The sequence below is a fragment of the Daktulosphaira vitifoliae genome, unplaced genomic scaffold (genome assembly GCF_025091365.1).
Source record: "Daktulosphaira vitifoliae isolate Bord-2020 unplaced genomic scaffold, ASM2509136v1 Scaffold_3, whole genome shotgun sequence".
NCBI classification, from domain to species: Eukaryota; Metazoa; Arthropoda; class Insecta; order Hemiptera; family Phylloxeridae; genus Daktulosphaira; species Daktulosphaira vitifoliae.
This window is the reverse complement of record NW_026099574.1, coordinates 5,865,701-5,881,982: the sequence shown is the minus strand read 5'-3', so window position 1 is coordinate 5,881,982 and position 16,282 is coordinate 5,865,701. Positions and strand designations below refer to the sequence as shown.

Genomic DNA, 16,282 nt, shown 5'->3' with positions numbered 1-16,282 from the left:
TTGATTTTACTTACGTACACATTGTATATTAAACATTTTTTAAAAATAATTTACAAAAAGAGGAATTTAATTTGATTTTACAAAAAGATGATCATAATTATTGAGGTAGAGCGTTAAAGAGATTACGAAGTTAACGAAGTGCGAACTTCCCCAAATAATAAAAAAAACTATATGATTTTATTTCAAAATGTATTTTGCGATAGTTTAATTAATTGTTCTTTCCTACCTGAAAAAACTAGTAGTACAGTGGGGTCGTCACATAATTGGAACAAGTATAGATGATTACTGACAGTGATTAAAATCAGTATCATGAGAAACGCTTCGATACAAATATGTGGATTTCGTGGACAAATTTTAGTATCATAACTTATAGTTATGATGCAACATATTTTTTTTCAAATAGCAACATACTAATTTACATAGATTATTTAATAGATAATGATCTAATCAAGAAAATGACGGATTGATATTAAATATTGAACAAGTATATCGGAAGTTATTAACATTTTATAGTAATGATTGGAGGTGGACGGGGTATCGGTTATTGTACAAATGTCATTTTAAATGTAGCTACTTTTTCCGAAATCAGATTTTAAAACCATAATTTACATTATTTTCTATGGAATAGAACAATAAATTTCAATAGCTAACAATATATAATTTAATTTTTTGAATCACAAAGATTTAAATATTCAATGCGAACGTAAGCAATCACAATGACTCAGCTTTAATTTTTTTATTACAGCAGTTCATTGTATTGCTCAACGTATACCAAGAGTATTAACCATCTTCATTTATAAAATTAGTACTAATGGTAAAAATTATACATGAATTAAATTGTCAAAATAATTATTACTTCGAAATTTTTATTCATAATAAACTTAGTGTTTAGTTCGGAAAGAACGGTTTTTTTTACCTTCCGTAGGTAAGTCATAAATATAATCGACCTAATTCATGTAAATGTAATATCAATTTAAAAATCTCTGGATGAGAAATATAATAAAACCTCATTTATAAAAATTCTGTGATTCATCCAATTTTAATGAAATCCAACAGTTTTTCTAAAATTAAAACTATACTTATTTAATATTATTTTTTGGTACAGAACGTCTTAAGCAAAGATCCAGTAGACCAGTTGTTACAAACATCGTTGATTTTATTATATCGTGTGGCAGCTGATCTTCAGCGTCTTGCTTTACTCGTCTCCTTGTCCACCCAGCACGGCAAATCGATGGCCTCCATGTCGATTGTCATCCGTGTACAGTTCATCGTCGTAAGTCTTTTTTTTTATGTGTCATTGTCTTCTGTAGCAAGCGTCTTCGCTTGAATGGTAATATGTTCGACCATTTTACGCCGTTATTCTTTTATTGGTTTATTGCCACCTTATGCTCAAAGTTTTCGTGCCCTTGCAGGACCATCACTAAATATCTTCATTGCCGTAGTCGCTTTTTAGCCTTCTGTTCACATATGTCATTACGTGCCTGGATCTACACTCTGACCAGCATACTCAGATGTTCGACACTATTTCCACAAGATCTCATACGGTCAACTCATCACTATCAACAACATCATCTGTTTGGCTGAATTTTATATTATTTTTAATGTTATTAATTGTTTGTTTTAATTGAGATTAACTATTTTGTTTTGTGCCGCTTCGCCGGCCATTAGTATTTAACCCAACCACCCGTTACCCCTAAAATTTGAATTACTCTCTGAAGAATTTCTAATTGATGTGGTTGTTTGTTATTAAAATATTGTCTATTCTCGTTACTTATTGGATGTACCGTTAGTCGTCATCCCCTAGGTGACCCATTCCCGCTTCAATAATTAGCGATTTAAACAGGTTTAAGGTAAAACGGCATTCTAGTGCGGTGCACAACTAGCCGAACTACGGACTAGTTGCCTCGTACAAAACATTCCGAAAAAACTAACATTTATATAAATTTATTATCTTAAAAATTACCAAGACCGTATTTTATATTTTTATGTACGAACCACAAAATGTTATCTAGTAAACATTCATAAATTTTAAATTGAAGGAATTATTTTATACATAAAGTAGTTCTTTAAACGTAAGTATTAAGATATTATTTTCAAAAATATTTGTCGAGTTTCTCTCAATCACTTTTAATTATTGAATTTATATTTTATTAGAATAATATGTAAAATAAATTAAACATCAGAAAAATATAACAAATTATATAATGTTTATTTATTAACAAAAAATCATAGAAAATTAAGAATTTAGAACAAAAAAAAATGTTATTTCAGTAAAAACAATATTAACAATACGAATCAAAATGTATCACAGTAACAAAAAGAAAATATTACAATTCTATTAAATTAAATAATAATAAAATTACATATAAAATAAAAAAAATTGTGATAAAGGTTACAAACTATTCTATTTATATTTTTGTGAGGACGGTAACATTGGTAACTAACCGAACTACGGACTAGTTGCCTCGTACAAAACAATTATAAATATTTCCCCTATTCCAACGTTAAACAATGTTGTTTACAAAAACATTTACAGAATTAAGTTTTTTTTGAACTGCGATGAATATTTAGTTCATTGTATAAACTCAACACACTGGGATAACGGCTCACTGAGGATGTGTCATAGTTGGGACAAGTATCGATGGTATCTGACAGTGATTAAAATCAATATCATAAAAAACGCTTTGATCCGATTATGTAAATAATGTCTAAACTTTAGAAAAAACTGTTGGAATATTCCAAAAGCTACATCAAACAGGAAATTAAAACGTTATAATTATAACATTTATAACAAAAATATTTGTTAGTATATAATCAAAAACAATAAACCAAAATATGTGATATTAATATACGTAAAATATCGTTAAACATAGTATAAGTAATTATGTAAAACAAATTTTAATGAAACAAAAATAAATCATTTTCAATGTTATATTTAAAAAAATATAGAAGTAGTCATTTAGTCATATTAACACAATTAACGAACAAAATTGTAATCCGAACTCTAACATCAACTCCTCTTTCCTTTAATATATTTCATAAATAAATACTTATTATAATAATTATTAATTTAGTATTTAATTGATATTAATAGTATAATATTGTAATTTTTATGAAGAAGTTGTAGAAATTATAAAATAGTTGTATATTTCGTTGTATGGCAAATAAGTATCAAAATGACTTAATCAAAAAATATATATATAATATATATAAATAACGAATATTCTGACCCTCGTTAGTTATTTATAATATCAATTATGAATTTGTAATTAATCAAAAGCCATTAATAATTAGAACATTTTTTTTTGAAAAAGTAGCGTCCTTCCTTTTAATATACTTATTGGATTAACATTGAAAGTTACAAAAATCATCCCAGAAAATATTTATAATTTAAACTTAAATCTTATATAATATTTTTTATGAGTTGGTTTGAAAAATTGAAATAGTATATTTATACTACTTTTTATAAAAATATTTCAAGTTTTGGACTAGTATTTTAGCTGATATTTGCATTTTAATAACTAATCGATAGGAATAGTACGGTTTACTAATGCCTAGAGATAAAAATAAAAAATTTTCACGTGAAATATTTGTTTGTAACCCAATGAGTTTGTTAAATATAAAAAATATCTGTAAATACTTCTATTTTGAGAAATCGACAATATTTTGCGTATTCTGTAATTTTTCATATAAACTGATAGTAATTAAAAAAGTTGTAGATCCTTAATTCTTTAAAGAACATGTATATCTACAATTTATACTTTATGTTTTTTCTTCTACAAAAAGGAAAAGGAAACAAAGTTAAGTGTGAATAAACCCAAATAAATATTTGTGTGCGTTATTCCTTAAAACTTCAAGTTATAAACAAATATAGAGATAGGTGAGGTAGGGGTATTATTATTCAACTGTTAAATTTTTAATGGACAATACATCGTAACTTTTTTATGCCCTATGTTAATTCGCGGCACCATAATATTTTTATGCTGATCACCAAACTAAAAAGTTGTAACGGAATAGAATGCGACCGTCGCGTTCTCAGTTTGGTCGACACTGACAGAAGAAGAATACGAATATTAAAAAAAAAAAAAGAGTTTACAGTATCATAGTAAAACAAACGCGAATGAGCAAAAAATATCCATTCAATTTCTTAACATGTTTTTGTATATTCACAGAATAAACAGAAAACTTGAGCCACTATCCCGTTGCCATTATCTAGAAGTGTTGCCGATCGTAGCCCATTTCCGTCTGACATCACAGCCGGTCTGGGTTCACGTCCATCACTGCCGACGTCATCGTTGCCGCACTCAGCGCCATTATCACTGTTAACTCTCGTCTACATCACCGGGACATTAGTCTTCCTCTCTACACCCTCGTACCAATTATGCGAGTTATGGTCTTAACTCTCCCATGCGTGTATTTCAGGGTGTCCTTGGTGGGGGTCCTATAATAGAAAGTTCTAGTGTAATAAATATAAAACATAATAAAACTGAACATTAATGAAATAAATTCTAACGATTTAAAAATTCAGGACTCCAAACAAAATCAAACAACTTTATTATCCGTAATGACTCAAAAAACTCAAAATATTTGAATTTTTTAACGTGTATTATGAATCGCCGGAATGTATAAAAAATGTATATGTAAAATATTACTTAAAGTAGCGGATAATATGAAAAAAATATTTTTTTATACTAATATATTCACGTTATAATACATGCGCGTTTTAATGTAAATATTCATTTATGTATAAATACTACTTTTCTGTATATTTTTTATTATAATATTTAATGTAAATTGATGATCATGTATTTTAATGTTCAATATAAATAGGGTTAACTTCATCAAATTATGTTATCAATAGCCCAATAAATTGTATGTTAAATATACGTAATAGATTAATTGATTTTATTATTATTATCTTTGATAATTGTCTCAAATTACAATTTTTTGTCCAAAATGTATAGTATTTAATAAAATTCATGATTTTTTTTTTCATTATTTGTGTTACTAAAACTTTTTTTTTAGACGTGTTATATTGTTCTCTTTTTTCCTATGCATTAGTTTGAAATAAAAATAAATAACAAATTTTGAACTAGTATTTCGGATGTTGTTAATATTTAATAGTGACGATTGAAGGTGAGACGCGGGTATTGTAATTTTTATCATAATTCGCTTCCCGACTGTATTCATCTCTCATCTATGCAAAAAAATGAGAAAAACTTCCAAAAGTTGTTATCGGTTATTGTACAAATGTCATTTTAAATAGGGATACTTTTTCCGAAATCAGATTTTAAATCCATATTTTACATTATTTCCTACGGATATGTGTAATATAACAATAAAATTCAATATCTAACATATATAATTTAACTTTTTGAGTGTGAAAATTTTAAATATTCAATACAAAGGGAAGCAATCACAATGAATCTGCTATAATATTTTTAGTAATAACAGTTCAGTGCATTTCCCAACGTGTACCAAGTTTAGTAATAATCTTTACAAATTAAACATGAATTGTATTGTCAAAATAATAATTACTTCAAACTTCTTATTTATAATAAACGAGGTGTATAGCTTAGAAAGTACGGTCCTCATGCCAAATTTGCCTGTCGTAAGTGAGAACTTACAAATTATCAGTAAACTAGTGTTTATTTGTTAGTTCATTTTCAATCCATTGTACTGAAAAAATATTAAATTTATTATTATATTATGTCAATTTTAAGCATAGAAGATTTTCTTTTATTACTTATACGTACTATAATAAAGAACANGTTAGTTCATTTTCAATCCATTGTACTGAAAAAATATTAAATTTATTATTATATTATGTCAATTTTAAGCATAGAAGATTTTTTTTTATTACTTATACGTACTATAATAAAGAACAAAAAAAATAAGTATATTTTATAGGGTGGCACAACTGTAATAAAATTATTTCATTTGCACACTAATTTATATGCAATATAAAAATCTCTATGTTTATAAATATCTGTATAAAACGTTGAGGCGTTTGCAATTTATCTTATTCAAATAACTATATATTACAGTAGTCATTTTTTAGGGAAAATATAAATTAAAATTCAAAGCTGTTTCCATTTGTAATGAATCCGTCGATTATCCTATGAAATTTAAATACTATTTGTCTAAAGTTTCTACAACTAAAGCACTTTTGATGGGAAATGTCACATTAAATATACCGTTTGATGATAATTTGAAAGTAAGTATGAATGTTTGAACAACTACATATTAATTATATTGCATTAATAAATAACTCTATTTAATCAAGCTACACTTGAATTTGGCTGTATGGTCGAAAATTGGAGGCTGGAAAGATAATGCCAATGTATATCAAAATAAAAGAGCATGTTCACATCAAAAATTTCTCTTAGGAAATGTGTGGAGTGAATATATCGAAAAGCATAATTTTACAGATTGTCCAATTCAACCGGTTTGTTCAATGTTATAGAATTTTTTGATGATAAAATGAAATTTGATTTGACATCAATTAATTTCAATATTTTTATAGGGTTTTTATAAAATTAATGGATTTGATATATCACATATAAGTAATGCCAATCTTCCGAAGGAGTACTTTTATGGCACTTACAAGCAAAAAATATTTTATAATAATGAAAAGGATATTCAAGTTGGTTGTTATTTCTTGGTATATGATTTGATAAGACCATGGGAGTAATGTTGTTAAGTCATATATTTGAAAAATTCATTTTCATGTATTAATAATATAATATATTTGTTTACCTTTCAAAACTCGAGTAATTTCTTTTTGAAAATATCACAAGTTTAAAAGTTATGGAAGTTTTTTTGCCAAAATAATATTATTTAGAAATAGTATATAACTTTGTATGGTCGCGATTTCATATAAAACGACCAACTTTGAATGCGTATTGTCAATGACTGTTTTGAGATAATCATTATTATTGTATACTAAAATAATGGTCATTATCTCTAGTTTATTTTGGTATAATGACATTACCGATATTATCAAACGTTTTTCTGTAATAATTTTAGTCTGGGTATATATTGAACACACCTCATATACTAGAGCACCGTATGGTCCGAATTTTCTAGAACCAAACCGAATCGTTCTGAAAAATTAAAAAAATCCAGACTGCATAGGACCAAATAAAAAATTTTGATAAAAACAAACAAAGCCGGACTTTTAAATAAAAAATTGTCCAGATTAAACTTGATAAGACCAAATAAAAAAATTAAGTTAGAGGTAAAATGTTAATTTTAATCATTAATGAGTCGAAAAAATTGTTTATAATGTCAACAATTACGTTAAATAATGAATATTATTTTCAACTATAACCTAAATTAAAAAAACCCACAGGGGGGTCGCGGCACAGTGGTGACGTGGCATAGTTGGATCAAGTATAATGATATCTGACAGTGATTAAAATCACTATCAAAAAAGAACGCTTAGATGCTAATCTTTAGATAGTGTTTAATTTTAAAAAATTGGCGGATTATTCCAAAAGCTTCATAAACTGCTAGTTCCTTATTAATATCCTGATTAAGATAAAGTATGTCGAATGAAAAACGGATTATTAAAAAATAGTATTTCCCATAAAAAAATTATATTGATCAATACACTTTTCAATAAGTTATAGCATTATAATGTTAAAAATGTAAAAAATAAAATCGATAATTTTCACACAATAATAGCATTTGGTAGCCATTTTCACCTTGAAGATAAAATAAAGTCCGAAATTTTTTTTTTACATAATAAAGTAGATTACATTAGCTTTAATTTAATATATATAGAAAAGTGTCAGACTTTCCGGAACACTTTCAAAATTTAAGTTGAAAAAGTCAATTTTTTGTGAAAAAGTTGTCATTTTGAATCCCCCCCTGTGGGCAGGTAAAAAGTCAGATTTATAAAAAAAATATACCAAATGATAGGTAATGACATCATGCATCTATAAAAAAAAGAATTATATTGATATGTTTATTTTTAAAAAAGTTACGGCAGTTTTTAGTAAAAAAAATTGAAAAAATTTCGAAAATTAGCCATTTTTAAATTTGTAATTTTTTCGGAGGTTTCCCCCATTTACGGGGAACGAGGGAATTTTTTTCAATTTTTGAGGGTAATGTCTTCGACTAGATACGATTTGTGATCTTTTGACGTATCATTGAAAGAAATCGGTTCGGTGAGAGCTGAGAAAAAGTGGTAACAGACACAAAAAAAAACACATCTTAGTAAAACCAATACCTTCTCAGCTTCGCATCGAAGCTAATATAGATTGTCTTGAACCAAAAGTATTATTAATTAAAATAAACTATACAATTAGGCCGGACCGTTACATAAAAACGTTATCCAACATCACCTTTAATAATCTAATATTTCCATAAGAATATAAGTTGACAAGTGATGGAAAATAGTTTTTAATTTTTGATAATTTTTATGCAGTGCCGACATTAGATATAGCAAGTCCAATTTTAAAGTTATCCCCTCCGAAATTTCAAAAACAAAATATGTATTATCATACAAAAATAATTTTAGGAAGGGCGAAATCAGATATAATGAGCCAACAAAAATGTTGTTGATATTATGCCCGTGATAACTAATTATTTGTTTTTAACATTTAAACGCGTTTCATTATTCATTACCAAGTCAGCCTTAAAGGTTTTATTGGTTTCCAAACAGTTATACGGTATTTATCAACACATTATTGACGTGTTTCAATGTGTTTACTGTTATTTTGTTTCTAGATTACTGTGTTGCAATTTCTTTTTCCAATACAAAATCGTGTTCCATAGGTACTTGTAGTTTTGAAATGGATTTTTGATTTTATATTCGTCAATCAAATCCTAGTACCGCAAATCAATGGGATTAAACGGTAGCTGTTGATCGATAGGGGTGACTTAGCAACTGAACAATGAGTTGTATGCCAATAAAAAACAATGTCAACCGCTTGAATTAAAGTCACCGTCAAAGTCATCCATCACGTTGCAGTGCGGGAAGGTGCTCGACATATGAAGTGGTCCACTCATTGAAGACCAATTTAAAGCAGCCGTCCTGCGGCGAATAACGGGCACAAATGTCTTCGTCAACATCGTCTCGCTTTTGGCTCGTAGTAGGCAATTGGGGCACGCGTCTTTACCGTCAGATTTCTAAAGAGAAAAAGATGTTGAAAAAAAAAAAAACTCCGGGATTCCTCCCAATCTTTTGTTGTGTTCATTTTTTTCGATACAACAAGACGGCGTTGCCCCTAAGCCAATCTTAACATCTGCCTCAACGGCACACCACCTGCGACACGACCTCCGCCGCCGCCGCTATGCCACTCCTCCGTTGTCGTTGTCCCCGCGTCGCGCGGCAATAAACAACACTGCCATAAGAGGTGTATGAGCATAAGATTTGCAAAATGGCCAGGAAAGTTTTCTAAAAACACTTTTTCGGTCCGTCTTCATTTGCTCACTTCAGGCGAACGGAATATAATTTTACGGAAGACCAAAACGTTTTTGATTGTTTCATCACAAGTGACGTGCGTATTACATGTTATTATTATGTACCTACACAGGTATAGCCAGCGGAGAAAAATATGTCCGTTTTTACGATTGTCGTTCCCTCGTTGTTATTTAACCGTATTGTTGTGGTTTCTTCATGCCGTCGCACGTAACAGCGTCTACAGCGTTTCAATGCTTCCAGGACAATCGTCACTAATCCTTGTGTTACAGTTTGTGTTCAACCGAGACTTGCTAGTTTGTGTACATTGTGTGTCCGGCCAATCTCGCCACGTATAAGCCTACCGACGTCCCGTACACACGGGGACGCCTTAGGGGGGACCGTTTTTCATCTGTATTGGATTTACAGCTCAAAAATACTCTATAGTTTTTAAAATTATGGCACATTTCAACAGCTAACAGGCAACCAGATGTCACATCAATTCCTTTACAATCCCTCGGACCCCCAATTTATATTTTACACAAAAACAGACTTTATTGCAAAATATAATACACCAAAAGATAGTATTAATTTATATTTCTATAGATGTGCGTTTCTTCTATTCACTATTGAAATAATCAAGGAAATTACAAAAATCCTATCTTAAATTGTCAGGACATAGGTAAGTACTTATCAATAGACTAGTTAGAAAAAAAAAATATCATTAAAGTTTATTGTAAATTTTTTGTGAAATCAAAGAGTACGCATTTTTATATTCTCATCAATATAACTGATTTTTTTGTCAGGAAATTCGACAAAAAGGTACGTGTAAAAAAAAATGTAAAGAATAAAGGAAAAATGAGTACGTTTAAACATAAACCTATCACAAAACATTTTCGTTTATAATACGTTTTAAAACTCTAACAGGGGTAATATGATATAAATTTTGGACTATTTTTGTGACATGAATACGAAGTCTGGGATTCACCTCGAAATTGATCGATGAGTAACGGCGAATTTGATGTTGATGAGAAATTCTAAAAGCAACAAGTATCAAATTATAAAGTAAACACAAAACCACTAAAAGAACATCATCCAAAAAAATTAGTAAAAGTAGAAAAAAAAATCACGAAACGTATTTCAGTAATGAAATAACGTTAACGAAAGATGTAACTTACTCGTTAGAGAACTAGGAAAATATTTTGACAGGTTTCTTAGCTCATATAAACATATTTTATCAGACAAGGTGATTTTTTTAAATTAAACACAATTGAGTGATATTATGTTAAAGTTATTTATTATTATTGGTAGTTTGTTATTTGTTATTATGTTGCTAAGTATCTAAATTACAGCAATGAAAAGAAATTGACGTCGGGTGAAATCATAAATAGTCATACCAACATGAAGCAGACTCTTTTTATTAAAATCAATGCACTGAAAACTTACAACGGCTTTGAATATGAGATTTTATTATTGATATAAAATTAATCGAGTGAACTATAACTGTACGACGTGGTGTTTGTCTAGTCAAGCAATCAAATAATTTTATTATATTTAATCAATAAATAAAAATACCTTACGCATATTCACAGCAATTAAAAATAAAACACTTTTCAAAAATGTTTTGAATATTTTCTATTTTTTAATAAATCAAAAACGATAAACTGCGATAATAGATACATTAATTTTATTTATTAAGATGTAAAACGTAATAAGACAGGGTCTCCGTCACTCAATAAATGTCAGAAGTGATTTAAAATATATGTAAGTATATATATTTTTTTAGTATTTTTAGAAAATAAACAGCATTTCATAAACACATAAATAAATGTCAACATTTCTATTGATAATAACGACGTGTTGTCATTTTACAAACGTTTACTTTTTTGACAGTGAATTGATAAAATTTTGCGCTGTCATTGTCAATCGTTGCCTAAAGAGGGTTGGGTTTTTTATTGCACAGCATTCCGTTGTACTTTTCGCGTGTAAACATTTTTTTTCTGCAATCGACATGAAATTGTCTCGATTATTTAAGATCCAGGAACCCTTACTGTCACAGTTTAATTTGAAACGCAACAGTTGTACATTTATGAAAATGAAACCGTAACAACAGTTTGATTTATATAAATGTCGGCAAGTATCAATTTCATCAGAGGTTACCCTTTGGGTTGACAAATTTACCCTGAAATAAAATGTACACGACGCTATGTGTAAAGGTTATTTTTTTTGAACGAGTTAAACCGCGACCTGACCCTAAGGGGTGTAAGTTTTTTATCGCAAATTACGAATGAGGCCATGAGAAACGATGGCGTATGGATAACTGTGTGAGAAAAAAATTAGATCGGCTGAGCTGAGGGGAGAAATATAAATGCTTTGAAAAAAATGTATACATTAAAAAAACCGCGGCATTTTGACACATTGAGAGCAAATATTTGTTCAATGGGATGCGAATTGAGAAATTGTGTGGGTTTAACCAGCGGTAGATAACATTACGTGTAATGACCGATTTTATATTATATTTACTTGTATTATATTATCATTGAATTCCGAATGTTTTTTCTCTGCATTTTTTCAAATAAATCACTAGCCTGGAAATAAAACTGACACAAATGGAAGAACAATCGTTAATCGGATTGTCGCAGCTGCACGTTTGAAAAAAATGTTCTTATAATAATAATTGGTCTAGCGAAAATACTTAACACTCGATGTTGAGTATAACTACAATGTATTAGGATTTAGAAAGTGTCCTGATAACCGTTATTTCTTAATTCAAATGATTTTCGGAAAAATAATGCTCAAAAATCCTCTTACATCTTTTATGTAAAATTTGGAAATTGTAGTGCTATAGAATATTTTTCACAGTAACATACTTTCATTTTTTTAAACCCTAGTATGTCCTTTTTTTTTAAATAGTGGAAAACACGTGGATTATTAAAGTTGATTTTATAGCCAGAAAATAATCTACATTATATGAATAAGAATTGATATGTTATAATCATGCTTAACTGTTAAAAAACCATGTCAAATATCAAAACAACAAATTTCTTTAGAATATACAATACAATATATTTTGTTTTATATACATTTTAAGATTGAAAACATATTATTACTATCATTGATAANTTTAAATAGTGGAAAACACGTGGATTATTAAAGTTGATTTTATAGCCAGAAAATAATCTACATTATATGAATAAGAATTGATGTGTTATAATCATGCTTAACTGTTAAAAAACCATGTCAAATATCAAAACAACAAATTTCTTTAGAATGTACAATACAATATATTTTGTTTTATACACATTTTAAGATTGAAAACATATTATTACTATCATTGATAATCATTTATTTTTATTTATTTTTTCACAAATTCCTATTGTTATTAATATATAATTAAATAGATTTGATGTTTTTGTAACTTAAAGATTAATAGGTTTTTAAATCATAATATGCAAGTAAACACGAATAAATTATATCAATTTTTGTAAAAAAATGTAATAATGAAATTATTTTATGTGCTTTCACAATTAATTTAAGCGTTATAAAAAAATGTACATACTTATTTAATTCCTATAAGTCCTCGTATTTTTTATTATGATGACCAACGGAACCATTTTAATCCCATCCATGTGCAATTACACGGTTATCAATATGCCATTTGAAGAGGCTTTGTAAAACTTGATATATTTTTGAATTTGGGGTACTTTTTTTAGACCATCGTTTGACGCGTTAAGTTAATCAGGGGAGAGTGAAAATGTGTGTATATAACATGCTTAAAACATAAATGGTGCGTATTTTAGCTATTACTATCCACATAATATGCCAAATTTACTCCAGTGCGTATGGCAGAACAGCAATAATCCTGCTATTGTTGTTTTCTTTTGTATTATTTAATGGAGGTCAATTTGTCAGATGCGTTATATTGTCATTACCTTTTATTGTATCATACGTTCATAATTGAATCATCAATGTAAAAAACTAGAGCAATACTGAACAAAACGTTTTACAATAACGTTCATTGTTCGAGGTATATTTTTATGTCGTCGAATCACAATATTCAGAGTAGCTGATAATAATACAACTCGGTGCAATGAAAGTAGTATTAATTTTTTCCATGGCTTTTCAAACGAGTATCAAACACCAACGCGGCTAAATCTGGTTATGAGCGGGACTTATCGCCCAGTTCATTAATTCATATATTTAATTATTGTTTTGTGATACAGTGNCATTAATTCATATGTTTAATTATTGTTTTGTGATACAGCGTATAGAAATATAACAAATAGATCATTAACAAAACCGTTAATAGTCCATTAGAAACTCGCATACCGGATATAACACTTAATACTAGATTAAGATATTTAAAGCGGTAGTGCGTTACATACTTAAATAGGTTAGTAAAAACTACGGGGAGTTTCACTAGTGCGCGTTTCAATTTGTTTGCACGTCCATAAAAAGTGAATATGTGTTATTGCTAATGCTGTCTATGGAAACCTGCATAATGATAACCCCATGACAACTACAACTAGGTGTATATCGCTGCGCTATGCTAATATTGTACATAATATCATAAACGAACGAGTACAGCGTGTGTACGGAGTATACTAATTGTTGGCCGCCGCATAACGACCCGCACCCTTCGAAAATGGGCAGTAGCAATGAGGTCGATGGGCATTAAAGTCACTTTAGGTGACACCTTTGCACGATTCATGGGCCGTAAAAAACACCCGTGCGGTCGCTACAAGTATTGATGCACGTTACCCAACTTGTCTTTTTAATGTATTAGCCGTATATTATACAGAGTAAAATATGTACTTGCATGTTGAGTTATTTAAATCGACTTAACGCGACTCACGTTTTAATTCTATCGTTGATATTACTATTGTTAGATGACACGTGCAATATGTTACTTATAATATTCAATAGATTAATGCCTATGTAATCGATCTATTTAAATTATAGAAAACCATGACTTTTGTCAGTTATTTGTCTTATAACGTAAATTAGCTATTGGAAGTCAATCGTTTAAAATGTTGTATATTAATTAGTACCTTTAAATAGAAAAACACCCACTGCATGATGTGTACACTGTAATATAGGTAATTTATGAATTGCAAAGTCAATATTATTATTTAAACACAAAACCAATAATTATTTTACGACATAGTGCGGTATTAGTATCCCATACTAATTATAATATATACTAGTATTGAGAGTTAACGGGTCAGTGATCATGAAGTGATCAATATACTTATGGTTCCTGCACAAATTAGGGTTTTATTTGTTTTATTTTTGTACTTTCCGCATGATAGACCACCGGATGACTTATGATTCTGAAATTCGACCGCCATTTAATTATAACTCTATCTCCAAAAATAATTAATTATGCAGTTTAATGTTATATCAGCAACCGACCATACGAAACATATGCTGACAGCAAAATTCAAGCTAATAATTTTAGTATGTTTTTTTAACTTGCATTATTGATGAATACTAATCAACCTAACTGATCGATATTCATATTAAATATAACGCATATAAAAATTATAGAACAAAGTAAATTAATCATTGTTCTATAAAAAATTACTATCATCTTATTTGTTTAAATTATAAAATATCATATAATGAAATGTAGGTTCAAAATTTGTTATCGATCAATCATGTTCTTAATTAGATCATTATCTATTAAATAAGCTAATCAATTAATTATGTTGCCCATTTTAAAAAATAAAGTTGACGCCCTTTAAGGTATAAGATATGAACATATAAAAAATATAAAAAATTCTCCATGATAAATTAATTGTAAAAAAACATGAAATTAAAAAATAAATAAATAAAAAGTTTTCAATATTATTTTTACTTAACAAATAATTTTGTGATTCGTGATAAATAAATCTTCATGTAATTATGTATCTATTCAACTTAACCGGTTAAAAAAATTTTGATTAATTTAACACCATTATAGTTTAATAACATGTCTTGAATATATGAAAATAATATTATTTTTATAATTAGCATTAAACTTAAACACTAGCAGAGATGAAGAGAGGAACTAAAAGAAGAGTAAAGCCTCTCAATTTGTTTTGAGCTTACTTAAATTTTGTGTAATCTATAAATTACGCTTATTTAATTATTTGAAAAAAATTTCAGATTAGTTTTCAAAAATGTTAAAATAAAAATTATTTTCTGAAATTATTGTAAATAAATAATTGTTTCTAGTTAAAAATGTATTTTTTTAATGTAGTGTAATCAGACAAAAATATACGAATGTTATGTTTTTTACTAAATATTATTACATATATCAATGAACACAATTTATGACTCGTATTTCAAGAGCCTTATTGGTGTTTAATGCATACTAGTTATTATTACTTGCAAACAATTATAACTTGTTTTCTGATTTTAATATGTAGTTGTATAATTTTGATTTATACTATTTTTAAATGTGCAATAACTTACTATTAAACCTCATTATTTTTAATCATTAATTCAGTTCTAAATTTTTGTGATGTCTGGTCATTTTTTTTATATTTTCAATATTGATAAAAAAAAAAAGTTCTATAATTTAAAATCAACCTCATTGTTATTGAATACGTCATTCTACTATAATTTTAAATATATATATAAACAATAAAATCACATAACAGTACTATAAGCACTATTGACAAAGCTAAAGTTGTAATTTAGTATAATATTTTATTAATCATATAAAACTAGCATAGAATAAACACATGGTGATGTCCTCCGCACTATATTTTTATGAAAAATACTAATCCTCTCAAAAATGCTGCGTCATTTCTGCCCATATAAATATATTTAAATAAATCAAAACATTTGGAAAAAAATGAGCGAAAACACAATAATATTAATAAC

General features: G+C 28.1%; 1 protein-coding gene across 1 annotated transcript; it reads left to right on the top strand.

The window, feature by feature from the left end:
- Positions 1 to 5,484: 5,484 nt before the first annotated feature.
- Positions 5,485 to 6,774, top strand: LOC126902452 (uncharacterized). Its single transcript, XM_050679747.1, has 4 exons — positions 5,485 to 5,611; positions 6,062 to 6,217; positions 6,287 to 6,448; positions 6,527 to 6,774. The coding sequence occupies exons 1-4, from the start codon at positions 5,510 to 5,512 to the stop codon at positions 6,692 to 6,694; spliced, it is 588 nt and encodes a 195-aa protein (XP_050535704.1). The 5' UTR covers positions 5,485 to 5,509; the 3' UTR covers positions 6,695 to 6,774.
- Positions 6,775 to 16,282: the final 9,508 nt, after the last annotated feature.

Excerpts from the sequence above, each read along its gene's own strand:
- LOC126902452 (XM_050679747.1), top strand. The coding sequence starts at position 5,510 with ATGAATTGTATTGTCAAAATAATAATTACTTCAAACTTCTTATTTATA. Across the intron at positions 6,218-6,286 it reads CGTTTGATGATAATTTGAAA|CTACACTTGAATTTGGCTGT; the intron begins GTAAGTATGAAT and ends TATTTAATCAAG. Across the intron at positions 6,449-6,526 it reads CAGATTGTCCAATTCAACCG|GGTTTTTATAAAATTAATGG; the intron begins GTTTGTTCAATG and ends ATATTTTTATAG.